This window comes from Notamacropus eugenii, chromosome 3 (assembly GCF_028372415.1).
Source record: "Notamacropus eugenii isolate mMacEug1 chromosome 3, mMacEug1.pri_v2, whole genome shotgun sequence".
Taxonomy (NCBI): Eukaryota; Metazoa; Chordata; class Mammalia; order Diprotodontia; family Macropodidae; genus Notamacropus; species Notamacropus eugenii.
The window spans coordinates 193,885,597-193,906,286 of NC_092874.1; the positions used below are offsets into that span (position 1 = coordinate 193,885,597).

The 20,690-nt window shown below is 37.8% G+C and overlaps 1 protein-coding gene across 4 annotated transcripts in view; it reads right to left on the reverse strand.

Annotated features, from left to right (window-relative positions):
* The window catches only part of ANO2 (anoctamin 2), a 578,869-nt gene that overhangs the window by 354,037 nt on the left and 204,142 nt on the right, over positions 1–20,690 (reverse strand). For all 4 annotated transcript variants that reach the window (XM_072653705.1, XM_072653706.1, XM_072653707.1 and 1 more), the window contains one exon: positions 5,754–5,809. In XM_072653705.1, coding sequence (XP_072509806.1) covers positions 5,754–5,809 — 56 coding nt within the window. The remainder of the gene's footprint in view (positions 1–5,753; positions 5,810–20,690) is intronic.

Below are 20,690 nucleotides of genomic sequence, written 5' to 3' on the forward strand. Positions count from 1 at the left end.
CTATAAATTTATTTAATTGACTTATATGAATTATCCTACTATGTCCATGTACCATATCTATGGTTATGAAAAGAACTTCCAAAGTTGTGAGGGAAAAAAATTCATAGATGAGAAATTTCTATGCCATCAATCCAGATATCATGTACAGTCCCCTCTTAATTAATCCAGGGTAAGTGAGGTCATCTGTAGATTATCCAAGCTTTTGACTTCTTTTCTTTTACCTCCATCATTCCTTCCACCATCTAAATGATTAACTTTCTTTCATCCCTCCATCAGGTCAAAGACAAGGAAAGGAGAAAACTTAAACTAAGGACAATCTATTTTGACCCTTGTTGTGAAATGCTTGAGGCTCATCAAATTCAATGGATATATATATATATACACACACATATATCTTTAACTGTGTTAGAAACTGATGACAAAAGTCCAGACATGGGGAAAGGGGGCAACTTGGCATAAGTGATTGAAAAAGCTAACCTCTAGTCAGGAAGTTCTGGATTCAGGTCCCACCTATGACACATACTGAATGTATAACCCTGAGCAGGATATTTAACCTCTTTATGGCAAGTTTCTAAGACTAACTTGCAGAACAGTCAGTGATCTGAATAAAGGAGGTTCCCCCCTAAAAAAATCCCTACACTGATGAAATCACATGTTGGGAATAACAAAAGATGTGTTAGAGAATTATCCATGGATTTCAATTATCCATGCTTTTTTGACCCATCATCCAGTTTTTCCACTCATTATCCAAGACTGTTGAGTGTCACTAGAAAAATGTAATGAAATAAAATGAAAAAATATAATGAAATCAAGCTGGTTTCATCCACTCACAATAAGTGATCAACTCACTGCTTTCATCTTTGACTCTGCCTCATTTCTGTGATCAGGCTAAACCTTTTCTTTTCTTGAGGTTACAAATAATGTTCCCCCACCACTAACATTTAGCCTCCTATTTCACTGAGAAGATTGAGAGCATTGGATGGAAGTTCTCTCAGATTCCCTCCATAAGTTGAAATTTCTAAGCATTTTCACCCCATCTCTCCTCTTCCCTTCCTCATCTCAAAAAATAGACATCTGTATTCCTTATTAGGGCTAATTCCTCTCCCTGAACTTTCCTGTCATCTGAACCCTTCGTGCCTCTTCCAGAACATTACTCCAGTAATTACCCCTTCTCTTTCATACATCTTCAATCTCTTTATCTCCCCAAATGGCTCTTTCCCATCTATCTGTAAGACATACTCAATTCTCTCCAACAACGGTCCCCCCATATAACCCTTCCTTTGACTCCTCTGCCCTATTAGCTACCATTCCATCCCTGGCATTGCCTTTGCTGACAAAAGTTTTAAGGAAGTTATCTTTATCTGGTACTTTCACTTCCCCAGCACCCATTCTCTCCTTAATATGAGGCAGCTTTTTGTTCCAGCCAATGGTGGGGGTTTTTTCATTCCTCAACTCCCTTACCTTTCCTGAAAGATTTGACAATAGTAATCATCCCTTCATTCTAGATATTCTTTTCTGTCTTACCTTATTTACCACATTCTACTAATTCTTCTCCTACCTCAATAATGACTACTTTTCTATCTTCTTCACTGTTGGGCTTTCCCAAGGTTCTGTATTTGGCTTTCCTTTTTCTCTTTCCCTACCTCCTATCCCTTGGAAATCTCATTCTTTCCCATGGGCTCAAAGATCTCATCTTACAGATGACTCTCAAATCTATGTCTCCAGACCTGACCTATCCTTTGAGTCACAGAATACTGTCCATATTAATACTTTAAACTGAACATGTTCCAAAATAAGCTTATTATCTTCCCCACAAGAATCTGTTCTATTTTCTGCCCCTTTGTGTCAATGGAGCCACCATTCATGCAGTCTCCCATAAGCTTTACCGTTATCTCTGCTCTTCTCAGTTTTCAAGACTTATGTCAAATTGGTTCAAAAGTATTATTTATTCTAACTCTGCAATGTCTCCCACATATGTCCTATCTACTCTTTACCCATGGCTCTCCTAGCACAAATCCTCATTACCAATTACCTGAAGTTGTCATGTTCATACTTCATTGCTGAAGAAGACCATGGCATCAGAGACATGATGACATGACTTGCACTTGACTTAGTTTTGAGTGAGGGAGTGCTGTGCAGGTCACCGGCCTCACTTTTCCTCCAGCGCCATCTCGATTCAGGTACACACTTAGGATGAGGTAATACCCATTCATTGAATAGGCCTTAAACAGGTAACTCATCTCCTCTTCTCCTTCCTTTCTTCCCCTCCCCTTCCTTCTCCTCTCCAAAGGAAGGTAAATTTGGATGACCAGAAAATGCCCAGGTAACTTGGGTTTTACTGGCTAGATTGTTTTCCTTTCCCTTTTCCTTTTCCCTTTCCTTTCCTTTCCTTTTTCTTCTCTCTTCTGAACCCTCTTAGCTTAAGGGTGATTATCGGTGGCCTGATGTCTTTCTTTTCCTAATGCAACAATCTACTAATGGATCTTCCCATTTCTCATTTTTCTATTTTCTGAAACATTCATCCCACCCCTATCAGATAAATTTTCCTATACTTCAAAAGTCTTCAGTAGCTCTTTATTGTCTACTGAATAAAATCCAAATTCTGTTCCCATCATTTATCTCCTAAACATAACTTGATTACTCATGTCTCTGCCTTTGTTTACTCCTTTCCATATGGCTCTAATGTATTATGTTCCATCTTTTCCCAAAGTTGGCCCATCCTTGAATGTCCAGCTCAAATGCAATTTCTTCCATGATACCTTCCCTGATCCCTACTACCCCTGCTCTCACTGGTAATGCTAGTCCTATCTTTCTATTCACAGACCTGACAAAGTAGAAGGAATCTCTCTCATGACTTCTAACGCCAAAAATCTGCAATAAGATTGATGTAGGTACTCCCTCCAATGATGCAGATCTCAAACCACCCACACCTTACTTTTAATCCTGTGTGCTTTTGTCCATGTCCACCCAAAAATTCTCCATAAGGGATTAGGAGGGTCATCCAATTAACTGACTACTTTCTTCTAGATGTCTTGACATTACATGGATACCAAAAGAGCACACAGGCTATCAGTTACCCCCTTGCTCTCATTACACAATCAGCCTGCCTCCTTTTTCAGTTACATATATCCCTGATGATATCTGTTGTACCACTTACCCTGGTTGGTTAGTGATACATTGCAGAAACACTACCTCTCCACTGAACTCTGAGTGGCCCTCAATTTTAATTCCTGGGGAGTATATTTCCCATGATTTGCTGCCACCAGAAGAAAATCATTGCTAAAAAACTGATCTTTGTTTCAGAAAGAAAGTTTGGGTCATTAAAAGCATGATATAGTTTCCCAGAAGCAATCTAATCCAATCCTCTTTAATTCTAAGCCAAGTTCACTGTTCATCTGCACTGCCTGTCCAAGATATATGTACTTATGGACCAAATTTTTACAGGCAGTCAATTCAACTACGTATCATAGTCAAACAATATGTATTCTTTATCCACTTGTTTGTTTGTTCCCCCCCACCTTGGGGGATAGTCATCTAGAACTCTCTGAGTATGCCTCTCATTGAGGAATCTCTGCAGTCTTTAGGGGCTTGATGGCATTAACACAATGTCATTTGCAGACAATAATATCTGAAGGACCCCACCATCTATAGGAAATTCCCTTTCTATTTGGATTCTGTACTACATAGCTTCCATGTCAGTGAAAATATCTTTGACAAGCATATGTCTTCCTGCTTTTGCGCCTTCCTTGATGTTAATACTCTGACAATCAAACACAATTATTTATGTTGTTACATCTCTCAAGGAATATTGCATGCTTCTGGAATATGCATATGAAATAGTTTATTGGAGGAGAGCTTTTAGGTGGCATTTTGCTCCACTAAACCAATTTAATTTGAAGTTTAGCTTTTTTTTTAAATTAGTCATCAATAAGCACAGTGAGATCTTGTATTTTTCATACCTCCCAGTCAATTATGTGACTCTGGTATAGACTATCATTCATGAAAGTCTGCCTGTTCTCATTCCAAACCTCCATCAAATATGACCTCAAACACTGGGTGGATAATTTTAACAAAAATTTTCTAGAAATGAAAAAATAAGCATATGGATCAGTAGTTATTTTTTTCCTTGATGACCTTTTTTCAGTAAATGAAAAGGTCTGCGTTTTTCCCTAAGCATTTGATGTCCTATCCTCTTTCAGAGATCTAGAGAATCAGTCTCTTAACAAACACCAATATGTTGCTTCCAACACAGATCACCCCTGTGCATATTTAGTTGGTCCAGCTGCTCTCAGCATTTTTGTTTCTTTAGTGCCATTGCTACATCCTCGTGTAGCATGCTGAGGATTATGGTATTAAGACTCCAAATGTGGTCACTCCAATGAAATTCATGGAGAACAGAATCAATTATGAAAATTTCCACATATTTTCCATTTTTTTGGTCTTGTTCCTTCTTCTCCTTCTTTCATTTTCGTCTTTAGGATGATCTGGCTTAATTGTGTCTCTCCCCAGCCTCTTTATAAACGTGGTTTCCCCTCTAACTGCTTCTCGCTGCTAGGTGAAGTGCATGGCTCATAATCTTCCACCATCTTTCTCCATAAGACTTTAAAAACTGAGTTCCTATCCTTAACTCATGCTGCCTGGGGCCTCCATGTCTCTCTGCTTGCATAGAGAGAGAGTACTGCTGATTGAAGCCGTTTTTAAACTCTTTTCGAATTTTTCATTCTAGTGACATTTACATTGATTAAAATTCCTTGGGAAATGCCAACAGTGAATGCAAATGTCTGTTCTTTTAATTCTTCCTCTCAACGCCCCTTTCTTTGGTCTTACTATGCTATTTAAATGGGTTAGAGTTTACCTGAACTGTATGCCATTATCTTCTCACTTTTATCTTTCCAGTTTGGTACTGATTTTTATGTTTGTCCTCACAAGTCTAATTCTATATAAACAATGGATTCAGAAACAACTCCCACATTGACAACTGATCTTTTAGAACATAAACAATCTCTTTTTCTATAATGGTATTCGATATTCACCTTATCCAGACCCTCCTGACAACTGTCTTGAAGAAAGTATGCAGACTATAGAGTTGTGAGGCTGCTTGTGGAGATTTTATCTTCATTTATTTCTAAATCCTAAATCATATTTTTTTGTCATAACCTTCATCATCAGGTTCTATGACTACCTTTGCCTTGAAGTCCCTGACCATTAAAGTATGCATTGATTTGAACTGAAATTCTTGTATCAGGAACTTCTATGCCTCATCTTTTGAAAAAGATGTTCATGTACATACCATGTTTGCTTTGTAAGTCATCGTGACAATATGACCAAATGTTTCATGAAATAATGTTGCTTGTTGCCTCTGGGTGCCCAGTAATACCAGCTCCACTAATTTCTAGACTTACCATTCCAATGAGTCATGTTTTCATTTAGCTATGACTTTTTTCTTTTACTGTGGCTTTATTTTAACTGAAAATGCCAAATATGACAGAATTCAGTTTCTCCACTGGACTAGTATTTGGACAAGGATTTCACATTTATAGTAGCAACAATTAAGATAACATACAAACAGGCTATGAGCTTACTGAATTAACTTCTCAGATATTGTTATAGGGTTACACATATTCACATTCACACACACATATTCTTGCTGATATCAGAGCCATGACTTTCATATATACATGCAAAGTGGTACCTGTTGTTTTTTCAATTGCTTTAAATTGTTTTTCAAATGATAATGATAACAGGATACCTACATCGTGAAGTGGATAGGCAGCCTCATAGATATTGTGTGCTATTAATGAATTAATACCTGCAAAAGAAGGAAAGACAAAGATGGTCAGTATCTTCAAGGGTAGAATCTGAATAGCATGACCTTGTGGTTGTGTTTGTCCTTCATTCTGGAAGATAATCCGTGTGTATTTATATTGTTAATAAGGATGGGTGATAGAGTGTAACACTGAAATTAGAGTGCTAAGCTTGGATTCAAGAAGGTATGTGTTAGATTCCTGCCTCTGATCATTCACAAGATACTTAATCATCCTTGACTTTTTCTAAATCCCCTATAAAGGATTTACTTGAAGTGCTAAAGTCATTACCCTGGTTCATGCACTTGTTCAATGTCTATTGTACTATATGAATATTATTCCTTTCCAACAGTATCTGTGTTGTTTGTTTTAGATCATAAGTTTCCAGGGATCAAGGACAAAATTGGTGCCTCTTCTTTTGTCCGTTATGCAGAATAGCACCAAAGAGATAAGCATTTACAAAAGGAAAGGAGGAGAATAGGGAAGGGAAGGAAAAAGCAGGGCAGTAGAAAAAAAAGGAGAAATAGAGAAGGAAGAAAGTAGGGAAATTTGAAAAGGGGGAGAAGAAGAAAATAAAGGTAAAAAAATTGGAGGGTTTTTGGGTAGAGCCAAGGTGTTGGAGTAACAGAAATCAGTGCAATGATGAGCTCCATTTCCCTCATTCCCACCAAAAAAAGTCATCCAAACAGTTCTAGAAAACATATCAGATCAAATTCTGACAGGGAAATTTAAAAAAAAACAAAACAAAAAAACATGGTGAATCATTTTTCCAGCCCAAGACTGCACAGGGATACAGACAGAAAGGACACTGGGGATGGGACCTGGTGTAGGGTGTGAAGGACACTAGCACCAAGGAAAGGCTGTGAACCTGGGCAGGGGATGGTCCCAGAACCATATCAGAAACTCGTGGACACATACCAGAATACCATGACTAGAACAGGTGCAAACTGTCTGCCTTGTTGCCAGTAGTAACCCAGTTCCTGATCAAAGATTCAGAGCTTACAGAAGAGAGGAACTGCATTCATCCTCCCCTCCACAGTGGTGTGACACAGATCCCAGGAGCAGAGCACGATGTCAGTTCTAGCTTCCAGCTACTCTGAAGCCTTCAGAAAAATAATCAGAACAGCAATCCCATACCAAAAGGGAGCTAGCAGTTCTGTTACTCTGAACTAACAGAGTTTTCCAGATGGCTAATAGTGGCTCAGTCTAGCAGCAATCCACTTTTGTTCAAACCCAAACCTAGGTCAGGTAATTAGTTAGCTCACACCAGAAGAGCAGCAATCACACTTTACCATGGATCAAACCACTCTAAGAATGCTGAAAGAACATAGGTGCTGAGTCTGAGCTGTCCCTGAGATCCTAGAACTATACTCATTACCCCAGTAAAGCAACAAAAGGACCAGCCTAGACCTTCCCTACAGAACTTTATAGAATCAGGCCATAATATCAAGTCCAAAGTTGGGAAGTGGTGTGGAAAAATGAGAAGGATTTTTTAAAAAAGAATCTCATTACAAAAAGCCATTATGCTAACAAAGATGCTCAAGACGTAAACACAGCAGAAAATTTTAAGAAAAGCTTCAAAGGAAAAACATAGCTTCAGTCAAATTCAACTAGAATTCCTAGGGAAAAAAATGAAACAGGAGGTTAAAGTGATTCCTCTAAAGGAAATGAGACTGCTAGAGGAAAAACTTGGACAAGAAATGAGAGCTACGGAAGAAAGAGTTGGAGGGGGAATTTACAGCTGGGCACAAGCAACAAGTTCCCTGAAAATTAGAATGGACCAGAAAGAAGCCAATAACTTCATGAGACAAGAAATATTAAATCAATGTCAAAATTTATCAAAGAGAAAAAATTGTAAGACTACTTGAATACCTTGATCAAAACAAGAGCACAGGCATCATATTTCATAAAAAAAAAAAAAAAAAAAAAAAAAGATCTTCAAAGAAAACTTCCCAGATCTCTCAGTACCAGAAGGCAAAATGGAAATAGAAGGAATCCACCAATCACCTTCTGGGGGAAAAAACACTTCCAGGAACATTGTGGCTATAATTCAGAGACAACAGGTCAAATAAAAAATACTACAAGGAACCAGAAGGAAAGAACTCAGTGAAGGAGGAGCCATTGTCAGAATCTCCCATGATTTAGCAGCCATCACTTTGAAGGAACAGAGAGCTTGGAATATTATATTCCAGAAAGCAAAGGATATGAACTTATAACTAAGAATTACTTGTCTAGAAAAACTGAGTATAATCCTACATATGGGAAAATGGATTTTTTTAATGAAAGGGAGGACATCCAAGCATTTCTGATGAAAAGAGCAAAGCTATGAACTTTGAAGTTCAAGCACAGGAGTTAAATGGAACATATAAAGGTAAACATAAACAATGATAAAGGACTAAAGAAGGGTGCTTATATTCTAGTCTGCAGAAGTGATACATATGTCCCCTTTGAGCTCTATCACCATTGGGGTGAACCTAAGTGAGTCTGTTATATTTTAATAATTTTAAAAGAAGGATGGAAAGGGAAGGGAAGAGAAATATAGTAGGAAAGGAAAGGAAAAATAAGGGTGGGGAAAATTATTTCACATAGGGTATGCAAGTAGACATCTATACAAATTAGGAGGAGAAGGTATGGGGAACAGCTGACACTTGAACCTCAGTAACATCTAAACTGGTCAAAGGAGGGAAGAATATATATACACACATATACATGCATGCATGCACATAAAGAAGCACCCACACCCACAGAGTAGGATATAGAAATACATTTCACTCAACATATAGGAATGAAATAGGAATGAAAAGGGAGAAATGGGGATTAAAGGGAGGGATTCATCCTAGGCAAAATAAACCTTAAGGATGCTCAAAAATATAGTCCCTATTGAAGTAGCAAAGTATGGTAATCTGAAGGGATGCCCATAACTGAGGAATGGCTGAACAAGTTATGGCATATAAATGTAATAGGATTCTATTGTGCTTTAATAAATGATTAAAGAGATGCATTCAAAGAAAGGTGGCCAGACATACAAACTGATACAGAGAAAAGTGAATAGGACTAGGAAAACAATTCATACAAAGATAGCAATATGTAAATAAGTAAAGTCTAACAATTTGGAAAGTATTAGGAACTCTGAGAGTGGAATGGTCAACTTCAATTCCAGAAAACTAATGATGAAACATGATGCCCTCTCCTGTTAGAGAATTGAAAGACAGAATACAGAATAAGGCATGTCTAGTTTTTGGACAAGGCCAATGTTGAAATGTGTTTCACGAGACTTTATGTGTTTGTAGCAAGGGTTTCATTTTTCCTTAATTTTCAAAGGTACAGGGAAAGAGAATGACCTAGGTGAGGAATGAGAAGGCAGCATTTTCCAGATTTTAAAAAATATTTTTAAAATATTAAAATGTATTTTTAAAAATATATTTTACTAAAAAAAAGTTTTGTTTTTGCTTTCCCACTATCCATATCTCTCTCTATATATAGATAGATATAGATATATATCTCCTCTGTAGTCAAACCAATACAGAGAAGATTAGTAGAATGTAAGGGTGAAAAATAGGTGAGTAGGATAGGTGAGTAGGAAAGGAGGGGAAAAAAATACCTTATGACACTAGGCTAAGAAACCTGATCACTCATAGCTCTAGCTAAGGTACAAAGGTGGATAACCAAATTAGACTATATCAACATTGTTAAAATTCATCCCCTATCCACCTTCCCTGTCTTTCAGTTTCTATACATAAATTCAGAACCATTGAAGTCACATTCAATTATCTCTCAATCCTCTTCTTAGAATTTAGTAACCATGCTCTCTTATTCAGCTGGTTCTAGGGTGCAAGGTTTGAACCCAAGAAGACCATGCTGCTACAGGAGATGACCCCACTACGAGATTACTGCCAACAATGGCCAGGAAGAAGGATAACTAATTCATGTAAGGCTATAGGGGACAGTAGGCTAGGAAGGGACAATCATCCCAATGAGTTGAAAACTTGGGTGGATTAGAGCAGAGATATCACCAGGGGTTGGGACTTCTTTTCTGATTTTAAGTTTCCTGTATATCAACAACATAAAACAGTGAAAAAATTGGAGGAGTTTTATTTGGAGGAGGAAAGGATAGAAGAATGCTTGGGTTACTCAATGAACTGCAGATTTGTGTTACTCTCAGGACTGTAATTTCACTCTGAGCATCATTAATCAGTTCAAGAATGGTAACCACAGTAATGTGAAGTCACCCTACAATAATCAAGGGGAAAAGTCCCAAGTGTCAGCAAGGGAGGGGAAGAAAGGAAGTTCAAAGTTTCAGAACGGCTGTCGACATGGATAAAAGCTGAAACATCACAGGCTATCAGCTCCCCTACCTCTACCCTCATCATCCCTCCCCACCACAAAGGGTTGCCATGGCAACTGGGGCCAGGAAATAGCAGAAAAGCCACTTGGGGGGCATCTCAAAACAGCAGGAAAGAGACAGAGCAGGTGGTTAGGCCACTTGGCCTTCCTCTGGTTCCCACTGTGTCCTGAGCACTATGGGTCCAGCAATCTGGGTCCAGATTGGCAATTAAGACTTGTGTCTTCCAATTCAATTTCTCTGACCAATCTCTCCTTTCCTCTCCTCTCCCAATCAAATCAGGACCTATTCTACAATTTTATAATCTTAGAAGATTGTCTATGCCATTCAAAAGTTATGTGACTTACTCAAGTCAAAAGCAGAACCTAAATTCAATTCTTTGTGATTCCAAGGCTGGCTTTCTAGCCATCATGACAAACTGCTCTCAACTTCTTTCGGAATCTAAAAAGGATCTGTCACAAAATGATCTACTTTCCCTGAACTCTCCCTGTGACCCTCATTCTTATTCCTTGTCCTGCAGTCAAATGCTTCTAGCTAGGGTACCATAAAGACCTACATGTCATATTTAGCATTTGTGCCACACAATTTGACTCCCAATTGTTTGCTGCTTTGTACTTTTTATGAATTTTCATAGGTGTTACTACAGTCTTGAGTACTTATGAACTTCCTGAATGCCTTCTTCTGGTTTTTCCGCATGTTTTATAAGCATTTAGCCTCTGTTAAGCACATAAAAGGTGCCAGATGAACATTTATTGACTGTCCTTACCTATCCTTTTTCCCCATGAAAAGGACGCCAAGCACCCAACTCCTTGCCTCGTCCATGTGATCCTGGCAATTACTTCAAGTTATGTCAAAGACCCAAGATCTACCCCAATGACATTTCAAGGGCCATTTTGTCAGTGGCTTCTGAGCAATGTGGGTAGCAAATAGTTCAACAGCTTTCCTTGGTCCCTTGGTCTGTACCCCAAACTCAGAATTCAACATACTACTCTTAATAGAGTAGGAAATAAGTTTAAAGGGGAAAAAAATCAAATGTTTTGAAAGGAGATCTTCCTTTGAAAATCATTTTTTCCCTCCTTTTTAAAAAAATTGGGCTAATTGATTCCATCATGTATAATCCATCTGGCCATACTAAGCTTTCTTTTTCAGGATCAGATCTAAGATTTTTCCTCCCTACAACCACCCCAGGGTACACCCAGACCCTCACCACAGGGCTCCCCTGGGGTGAGGAGTGGGAGGAGGGTAGATTAAGCATACTGGATTGGCTGACCTGGGCCCCATAGCCTCAGTTTATACAACATATTGGAATGGGGAATTCCTATCAATGTTAATGGGCATCTTGTTACATTAAAAACAGCTTCCTGGGAATCTAGGAGGTAGCTGGTTTGCACAATGGATAGACCATTGGACTTAGAATCAGGAAGATCTGAGTTCAAATTTGACTTCAGACACTTACTAGCTATGTGACCCAGAGTAGTCATCCTCAGGCTCAGTTTCCTCCTCTGCTAAGTGAGAATAATAACATTATCTACCCCCCAGGGATTTTGCAAAGATAAAATGACACAATATTTGTAAAGTACATTGCAAAACTTAAAGTGTGATATAAATGTTATTTATATATATATTTACATATATAAAAATGTATATATATGCTTACATATACACATACATATATGTGTGTATACACACACCACACACATACATACGTATGTGTGTATGTATATATATATACATAGATAGATAGATAGATAGATAGATAGATAGATAGATAGATAGATAGATAGATTAAATGTACAGAAGAACCTTGGGGAGAAAATCCCTCAAATCTAACTTTTCATAGGTATTGTCATGGTTTAGATATATAATATATGCATGTCTATGTATGTGCTTATATACACGCATACATAATCACACTTATGATCAATAATCAAATTCAATAAACATTTATTAAGTGCCTACTATGTGCCAAGCACCATGCCAAGTGATGGGGGTATAAATAAGAAAAAGAAAGATAGCCCTTAATTTGCAGCGAATAGAAGACCAGACCTTTTTAGATAACCGTTATATAGCACTTACTATGTGCCAGGCACTGTGCTAAGCTCTTTACCAATATTTCATTTGGTCCTCACAATAACCCTGTGAGATGGGTGCTATTACTATTCACACTTTACAGATAAGGAAACTGAGGCAAGCAGAAGCAAAGTGACTTACCCAGGGTCACATAGCTAGTACGTGCCTGAGGTCAGACTTGAATTCTGGCCTTCCTGATTCCAGACCTAATATTTTATCCATTGTTCCCCATAGTTGCTCTGGCCTTAGAGTCCTTGCTCTGGCACATACTTGACCATGTGAACATGAGCAAATTACTTAATTTCCCATTGTCCAAGACATCTCTCAGATAATTTATATTTGTGTATGTACACACATACATATTGTAGTAAATTTACTTATCCATAATTATATTATCATCCCCATTTCTTAGATGAGTAAATTGAAAGTTAGCAAAGTAATATGTCCATGGTCATATAGCTATGAATAATGAATCTAAGATGCAAACTGAGATCTACCTCTTTTTCTACCAGGCCTCTCTGAGAGTTTCTAGAGGACAAAGGGTATGAAATATAATGAAAACTAGTTTCTGACAGACTTGCTGCTTGTTTTCTTGCCTGATACCATTTGTGTCAGGACCAAGAGATAGAACCTAGGCTTTCAGGGAGCTGAGGACTGAATGTCAGAGGTTGAGGATCTTGTGGGGGCAATTCAGGAAAGGGGACGACAACTAACAAGTGACTGCATCCCCCAGTGTCAGGAAATAGTCTGAGAGCTAGTGTTGCTTTGGGGTAGGGTGGAAACCATCCTAAGTGTGGAAAGGAAGGAATGTGTACCAAGGGTTGGCATTTGGGCTGTTTCTGGGAGGCAGCTCTTTGGGATGAGTTTGGCATGAGAAGGACCCTCTGGATACATATGGGACCAAGTGGGAAAGTGTGAAATCAAGGCATCTTAGAAAGCAGAAGACACAGTCAGTAGGCATGGGAGAGATGTGAAAGAATATGAGTGCAAGGACAAGGCTAGGTGTCACCCTCCGCTGTTTGCTGAGATCCAATTTGCTAGAGACTACCTACAGATCTTGGTCCTGGTGCTCCATATCCACAGAGCAGGAAGAGAAGTGATGAAAAGTTGTTAACCAGATTTTGGCTTAGATAGCTTGTCTAAGCTGCAACAAGTCTCTTTTGAGCAAAGAGTCTAGAAACAGAGGTACTCTGAGTGAAAAGGTTATAGGTTATGAATGACTTTGACAGTTTCATGATACTACAACCTGAATAAAAATTTGAAAATAAAACAAATTTTCCTAGATAGTCTCATGGGCACCTCCACCTTGCTAAAGATGAAGAAAAAAATCAAGTAGCTAAAGTTTATGGCTTGACTCTCAAAGAGAATCTCACAAAATTGATAAGTACCTGTTTGGTGACAAGGTCTAACAACCCTCTTCCCTCTGGGACAAACTCAAAGGAACTTTTATCTACCACACAGGTATTTAGAGGATGATGATGTCCTAGCTCCTGAAAATCCATTTGGTTTTGATTCTCCCCAGAATAGGTCCCAGCTCACCAAACATTCTTCTTTCATCCCCATTCTCCAGCCCAATAAAAATCTAAACCAGATCTGCTACACTGTGCATTTAGCAGAAACTATATTTACCCATCACCAAATTGTCTTGACATGTGCTTAATTACTTAAATGCCTTTAATCCCGGGTCTTTTCTTCTAACAAAATATAAACCAGCTCAGCTGGCTAAATGATAAACCAGATGTTTACAACATATAGCTTGGTCTGGCTTTGGTCAAAATAATTAAGACATCATCTCCTGAATAGAGAGGGAGGGGGCATCCAAAGCTTCTATTTGTTTAAGTGCTCTGACACCAAAAGATCCATGAAAAGAGAGATCCATCAATCAGCAATTTTCTGTCCACTCAAGGTAACAATGGGTTCCATATGTAGGCCCCTTAGATATGGTCAAAGTGGGGTCTTCATGCTCTCTCTGGCCACAGGACCTCAATGGCAATGAAAAAAAAGAATCCCTAAAGAATCTCCCTCCCTAAAAAAAAGACTCTAGACTTGAGATCTTGTAAAATTTCCCCACAGCCTTGTGCAGTCCAATTTAATGTATTGATTTTGAGATATTAATAAGCCTGAAAAAATGATTCAAACTTAAGAGAAATCAGGCTCTCGTTAAGCCCTTTTGAATCAAATGTTTTCATAGTAATCATTTTCACACTAATTCTAAACTCTTCAAGACTACAAGCTCTTTCTATCACTTGAGGCATCATTATAGTCATATAAAAGCTACTCCTCAAAGTCATGGTAAATGTGGATGGCTCTAAAAGGACTTTGACTGGTTGCTAAAGTTTATTTACCTCCATAGAGAACACAAAAGAAGCTTATATAAAAGTTCCTCAACAGCCACAATTCTCCTGCCTCTCTAGAGGATTTTGAGCAACTACTCCCCCTCTGCTTGATCTCACATTCCCTCAGAAACTATTTGGTCCATGACTCACAGTGTCCTGTGCTACATAGAATTCCATTATTAATACAATCATAAAGATAATTTTGTTCAGTGACTGATTATGAATGCCAAATGCTGCATAAAACAGGGAAACCTTATTTGGCAAAGACATTTGTCATTTTTATGAAGGATGTTCATGAAGGATCCAAATGGGAAAAGGTTACCTATATATTGTGCCTGGGATTGTACCAGAGGAATTCATTTAAGCTACTTACCCACTGCTTTCTCCTGAATAAGATATAATCCTATATCAAGGTAGAATTCTCCATGATTATGGGTTCTCATTGTCTTCAGTAAAGATCATACAATACTTGGGTGTTACACACTTCAGCATATCACATTACACCTTAGGAGGCTCTCAGACTTACTTTTCAAAAGGAAGCAGAAAGCTAAGATAGAGGAACATAGAAAAGCAGTCAGATATAATGAGAAAATTCAATCTACATCAGATTTGGAGAGGGTTCTGTACATCCACAAGACCAAGATAGATGCCTACGGTGCACATGAAGACTCAGAAACACCTAATGATCCAAAGATGTCGTTTTCATGAGACAGAAGAAGGAAAGGGATTCAGAAACGCAACAAGAAAAGGTGGGAAAAGAGATAGAGTCACCCAATCTCATTCAGATCTGGAAAGAAGTCTTTGACCACACCCTTTTTTAGTCCCAAAGGAGAAAGATGATCATTCTTCCTATGTACCAAACAGAAACATGAACCTCTACCTTCTCTGGTACTGTGAGTCATGTGGACTGTATAGTTTCTGAGTGAAAACACAGTCCACTATGGGGTAAAGCTATTTAAAATCACCAGGAAAGGGGAGAGGAGAGTTTTCATGACTATTGAGCGATCTGTGATATCATTCTTCATTTTCTATGAGACTAAATAAAATCTATCATATAGTCAACGTCTTGTAAACCTAAGTATATGTAGTAGAGGTAAGAGTCTTCTTTTGGGAAGAAACACAAGTGAAATTCTGATATTACTTGTGGAAAACTTGGAAGAAACAAGAGGCAAAACAAATTAGTAAGTAGTTCAAGAATGTATGTAGGTTTATTGTGTCAGGGGTTCAATGAACACAAAGGTTAAACTAGCATGATCTTAATATATGCATGATTTTTGTTGAGAAATATTCTTTAAATCAACATTTTGCTCCGCTAAGTTAAATATATTTTTAAATTAATGTAACACTCAATAAATACATCAGTATCTTTTATTCTATTCATCTTTCACTATAGAGATGTGATCTTCTCTCAAAATTATTTGCAAAAAACCTATCTATTCCTTTCTGATATGTTCAACAAGGATAACATAAATGTTTGTATACATCATGTTAAGAAAGAAGGCAAACTGATTCATAATTACTGATGGCTTCTCAGTCACTTTTTTGGGGGGAGAGTAATAGGGTTTGAGCTTTTCCCATTATTTTCTCAGCAATCAAATACATACTTTAAAAATCTAAATTTTTTTAATGCCTTGTATATCTGCATTGGCTTCTTTATACAACACCAACCTTCCTTCCCACTGGAAATATTTTGTTTTGCACCTTCAAGATTTTATTCATAGAAGTGTCCTATCTTCCTCTCAGATTTTCTTTTCATGTAGAAGTTTAGGTCACAGGTTCCTACTTCTTAAACTTTTTGAAATCTCTTTCGAACTCCAATGTGCATATCAGACTTTGTTCAACTTTCCTTTCATTGTTTATCCTGAAATCTAACACGAAGTGATCACTTTACCCCTAAGAAACCCATCATGCCCACTTCACCAACCAAACCTCTTAACTGGTAGGAACCAAGTCCAGAATAGAAGCTCCCTTCTTTGCTTCCTCTGCTTTTTGAAGGATGGAGTTACCACTAAAGCAATCCAAAAACTTTCCAAATGCTGTCATTTTAGCAGTGAGGAGAACTCCACTACGTGGTCTCTGTGAACCTCTTGCTTCTATACAAGTCTGTTTGTCTACTTCCCAAACTCTTTGTCTATTTCCCCCTTCTGACCAGGTGATCTGTAGTGTACTTGCAATATACTCCAATGGCAATACAGCTTCTGTTTATCTCTCCTCTGATATTCACTGAACTACTCTATACTTCCTCTCTCAACCCTTATGTTCCCAGGAAGTGAATTTGAATTTCACAGCATATATTCATAATATACAGTGCTTCTCCCACCCTTCCTTCTCCTATCAATTTTGTGCCTTATTCTCATTGTGAGTCCTATTCCACAAAGTATATGTGATATCTATAAGTTCAAATTTGCACACTTCCACTAGAAATGTTGCGATGCTGATTACTGAAATTTTCTAGGCTTTTATATAAAAGTTATGGGTTTTATTATTAGCTTCTTAATAAGATTGTGTTTACTTTAAATTACTGAGCATAAATACTGCTATTCTCCCTACATTGCAATTGCTCTGTTCTTTGGTACCTACCTACCTTGGTCAATACACATAAGGCAGTTTTCTCCTTCTCAGTTTCAGACCCTTTTGATCAGATTTTCAAGACTCTAGGTGAACATATTTTTCTAGTCCTTTGTAGATGCACTCTGTCCCTAGCCAATATTCCTACATTTTAAGTTATGGTCTGAAAATCTCTATCCTATTCCCAGATACTTTTTTTTTTTTTTAACAAACCTGCCTATCTCTTCTGAACAACTTAATTTCATTATAAATAGTTTAAAAAGTCCAAAGTCTCCACTTTCTTGTTCTGGACTCCATTCTCTCTAGCACTTTTTTCTTGATTCTTGATTCCTTCTTGTGGTATCATTTCCTGACACAGGAATCCCCAGCAATTGGCAACATTACTCATAACTTAAAAGTCTTGCAAGACTCTCTCTCACATCACAGAGGTATACCTCAGTAATGTAGGAGGACGCTGTAATTAAGGTCATGTCTACAATTAGCTAAGTTAGCAAAAATTCATCAAGCAGGATTATTCAGCTCGTCTTCCACTCATCCTTACTAGATGACCTCTCTCTTTGGAGGCATCCTGTAGAAAGGTCATTTCTTGGTGTATCAGAAGCTGTTTCCAAATCTCAAGAGCTCCCCAAAAGTTTCCCAAGCTATTCCAAGTGTTCTCCACTGCTTCTTCTCTTTCTTAGCTACATGACAAGGATGAGAACACCATTAGACCTCTTCCAATTCTTTCTTCCCCTTTCTTTTTACCTTGAAGTCTTTCCTCCATTCTCTTGGCATGGATTCATAACTGACCCTATGAAAACATTTCCCACAATTCTTGAAGATGAGAAAATGTTCATTATGAGGAAACATTTTCTGGGTTATATTTCTCAGAAGATGTGATGTGGATAAGCCCAGACATGATAATATCAAAAGTCAAGGACTTTAACTAGTGGACAAAATTCTTCAAGGATGGACACTTAAAAAAATAGGGAAGCATAGGCAAGAAGAAAGGAGAACACAGTGAGCAGGTATAAGCATGGTGTAATAAGACACAGAATGAATGAATGAATGAGTGAATGAATGAATGAAAAAAGCATTTTTAAAACTTAAGATGTGCAAAGCACTAGAGCTCCAAATAGCATTGTGAGACAGTCATTTTCCTAAGGTGCTCACATTCTAAAGCTTTAAAGATCCAGATTTCTGTAATCTTAAAAGTCGTTGTTGTTTAGTCATTTTCAGTCATGTCTCACTCTTTCTGACCCCATTTTTGGGTTTTCTTGGCAAAGATACTGAAGTAGTTTGCCATTTTCTTCTCCAGCTCATTTTATAGATGAGGAAACTGAGGAAACAAGGTTAAATGATTTGCCCAAGATCACACAACTAGTAAGTGTCTGAGGTCAGATTTGAACTCATAAAAATGAGTCTTCCTGATCCCAGGCCCAGCACTCTATCCACCCACCTAACTGCCTTTTCAAAAGTCATAAACAAATTAAATATATTTGTATCTTTATATAATTTCTTACATTCAGAGACAAGGAGGAAAGCATTAAACACTTTGAAATGATGACAGTATAAAAGGAATATACCCAACTGAATATACCCAAGTAGAGATGATAAAGTAATTCATTTTCTAAATCTACATCAAGACCTAAAGAAAAGAGATAACATGCCATCAATAAACCCTGGAACAAATCAATGCTTCCCAACTGTAGTCTGTAGACTAGCATTCAGTCACTATGTTGAAATTTCCTTCAGCTCACAAAACTTTTACTATCAAAGGTTCTTACTTTGTAAAAACCTATAAATTAAAATTGGACCTCTCCTTGTCTTATACAATGCCTCTCTCTTTTGTTCTCCCTAGATGATGGCCCCCTATTCTGAGCCACTGAGAAGCACCATGCTGATATTATGGACATGAGAGAAGTTGAAGGGAAAACAAAATGGAGCTCTTTTACCAGTCTGACATATATTTGGGATGGAAAACAGTGACTCCTGAAATGACTCCTTTAGGTTCTGATATTTCATGAAATTCTAGAACAAGATGTATAACAAATGTGGCAACTGCCATATAAATTTACACAGCCCTTAGAAGTCACACTTCTTCAGAATTTAAACCACCTAAGGTTTCATTGTCTGGGCTATTTGCTATGTACACCTAATGAAGGCATTCCCTCATCCAAGGAAAGAAAACTACAAAGACTAGTCAAGTCTCTAAACTGGCATGCCTCTGAACAGTTTCTAGGGAAAGCTACTATTTCCATAATCCTTTTTCCTCCACTATCCTAAAAATGAAAAAATGGCAATAAAGACCAAGAAAGGCAAATTCCTCAGAACCACAGACAGCTGAGCTGAAAAGACCTTTGGATGTCATGTAATATGAATCCTTCATTTTACTTAAGTAGCTCCAAATTAGGGAAATGATCTGCCCAAGGTCACTTGGTTTGTCCACAGCAAAGCCAAGCCTAGAACTTAGATGTAGTCTAATTCCTAGTCCAGTGACCCTTCAACTACCAGGGGCAGGGAACCTGAGGTCTTGAGGCCACATGTGACCTTCCAGATCCTTAAGTGTGACTGAATCCTTTTGACTGAATCCAAATTTTGTAGAATAAATCCTGAAGACCATTTGCTCTTTGGAATCTTTCCCCATAGTACATATCCACACAAACCTGAATAAAGGTAGTTTGGGAAGGAAGGTTCAGACTAGCCAAAGAGGAACAGGGGAAACCCATTGTATAATAGACAAATTGGGGTTAATGATTATGCTCATTGCAAAAAAAGAGTCTTACCTTATATAAAAGGATTGACTCATCCTCTTAAATGGGAGTTTCTTTGTATTTAATTGTTGGTTTATAAACACATGACTATATTTTCAGAACCAAAAATCAGATCACTGGGTAAGCAACACCACTTGGCTGCCATGACTGGTTGGGCTTCTGTATTAGAGTGGTGCCATAGCAATCGGAAATATCCTAGCAGATCAGTACAATCACAGGACTGCCCACCCCATAAACTAAACACCCTTGTGCTGGATATTACACTTAAGTTAGCACAGACTAAGATGACATTAGGGGTTTTTTTTGTTTTTTGTTTTTTTCCCTGACAGCCATGTCGCACTGCTGACTCATACTAACTCAAGGAAGTCATAATCCCTAAAAGCCAAATCTTTCTCAAAGCTTGGAAACCATATGTCGTGGAAAGAGCACTGGACTTGGGAGGGAGAAGAGCTGAATTTGAGTTCTACCAATGGAGGTGCTAGCTGTGTAACCCTAAAAAAGGACCTCAGTTTCATCATCTGTAAAATTAGGGGTTGGACTTAATTATTTCTAAGGTCTATGATTCACTAATTTCATGAAACCAATTATTTTTTAATCTTTTCTAAAGTCTCCCACAAATTAATGATAAAGCATTTCAAAAATCCTAATTCAAATCAAATTCTAAATCAAATCCATTGACATTAATTGAGCAGTATGAAACTCTTCAAAAGAAACTTTAACAGCAAAGAATACCAGAATTTGCTGTTACCAAAGTACTCCTCTGGGACTTCATGAATACCAGAATTCCAGGTTCTCTATAATCTGGAGCTAATCTACT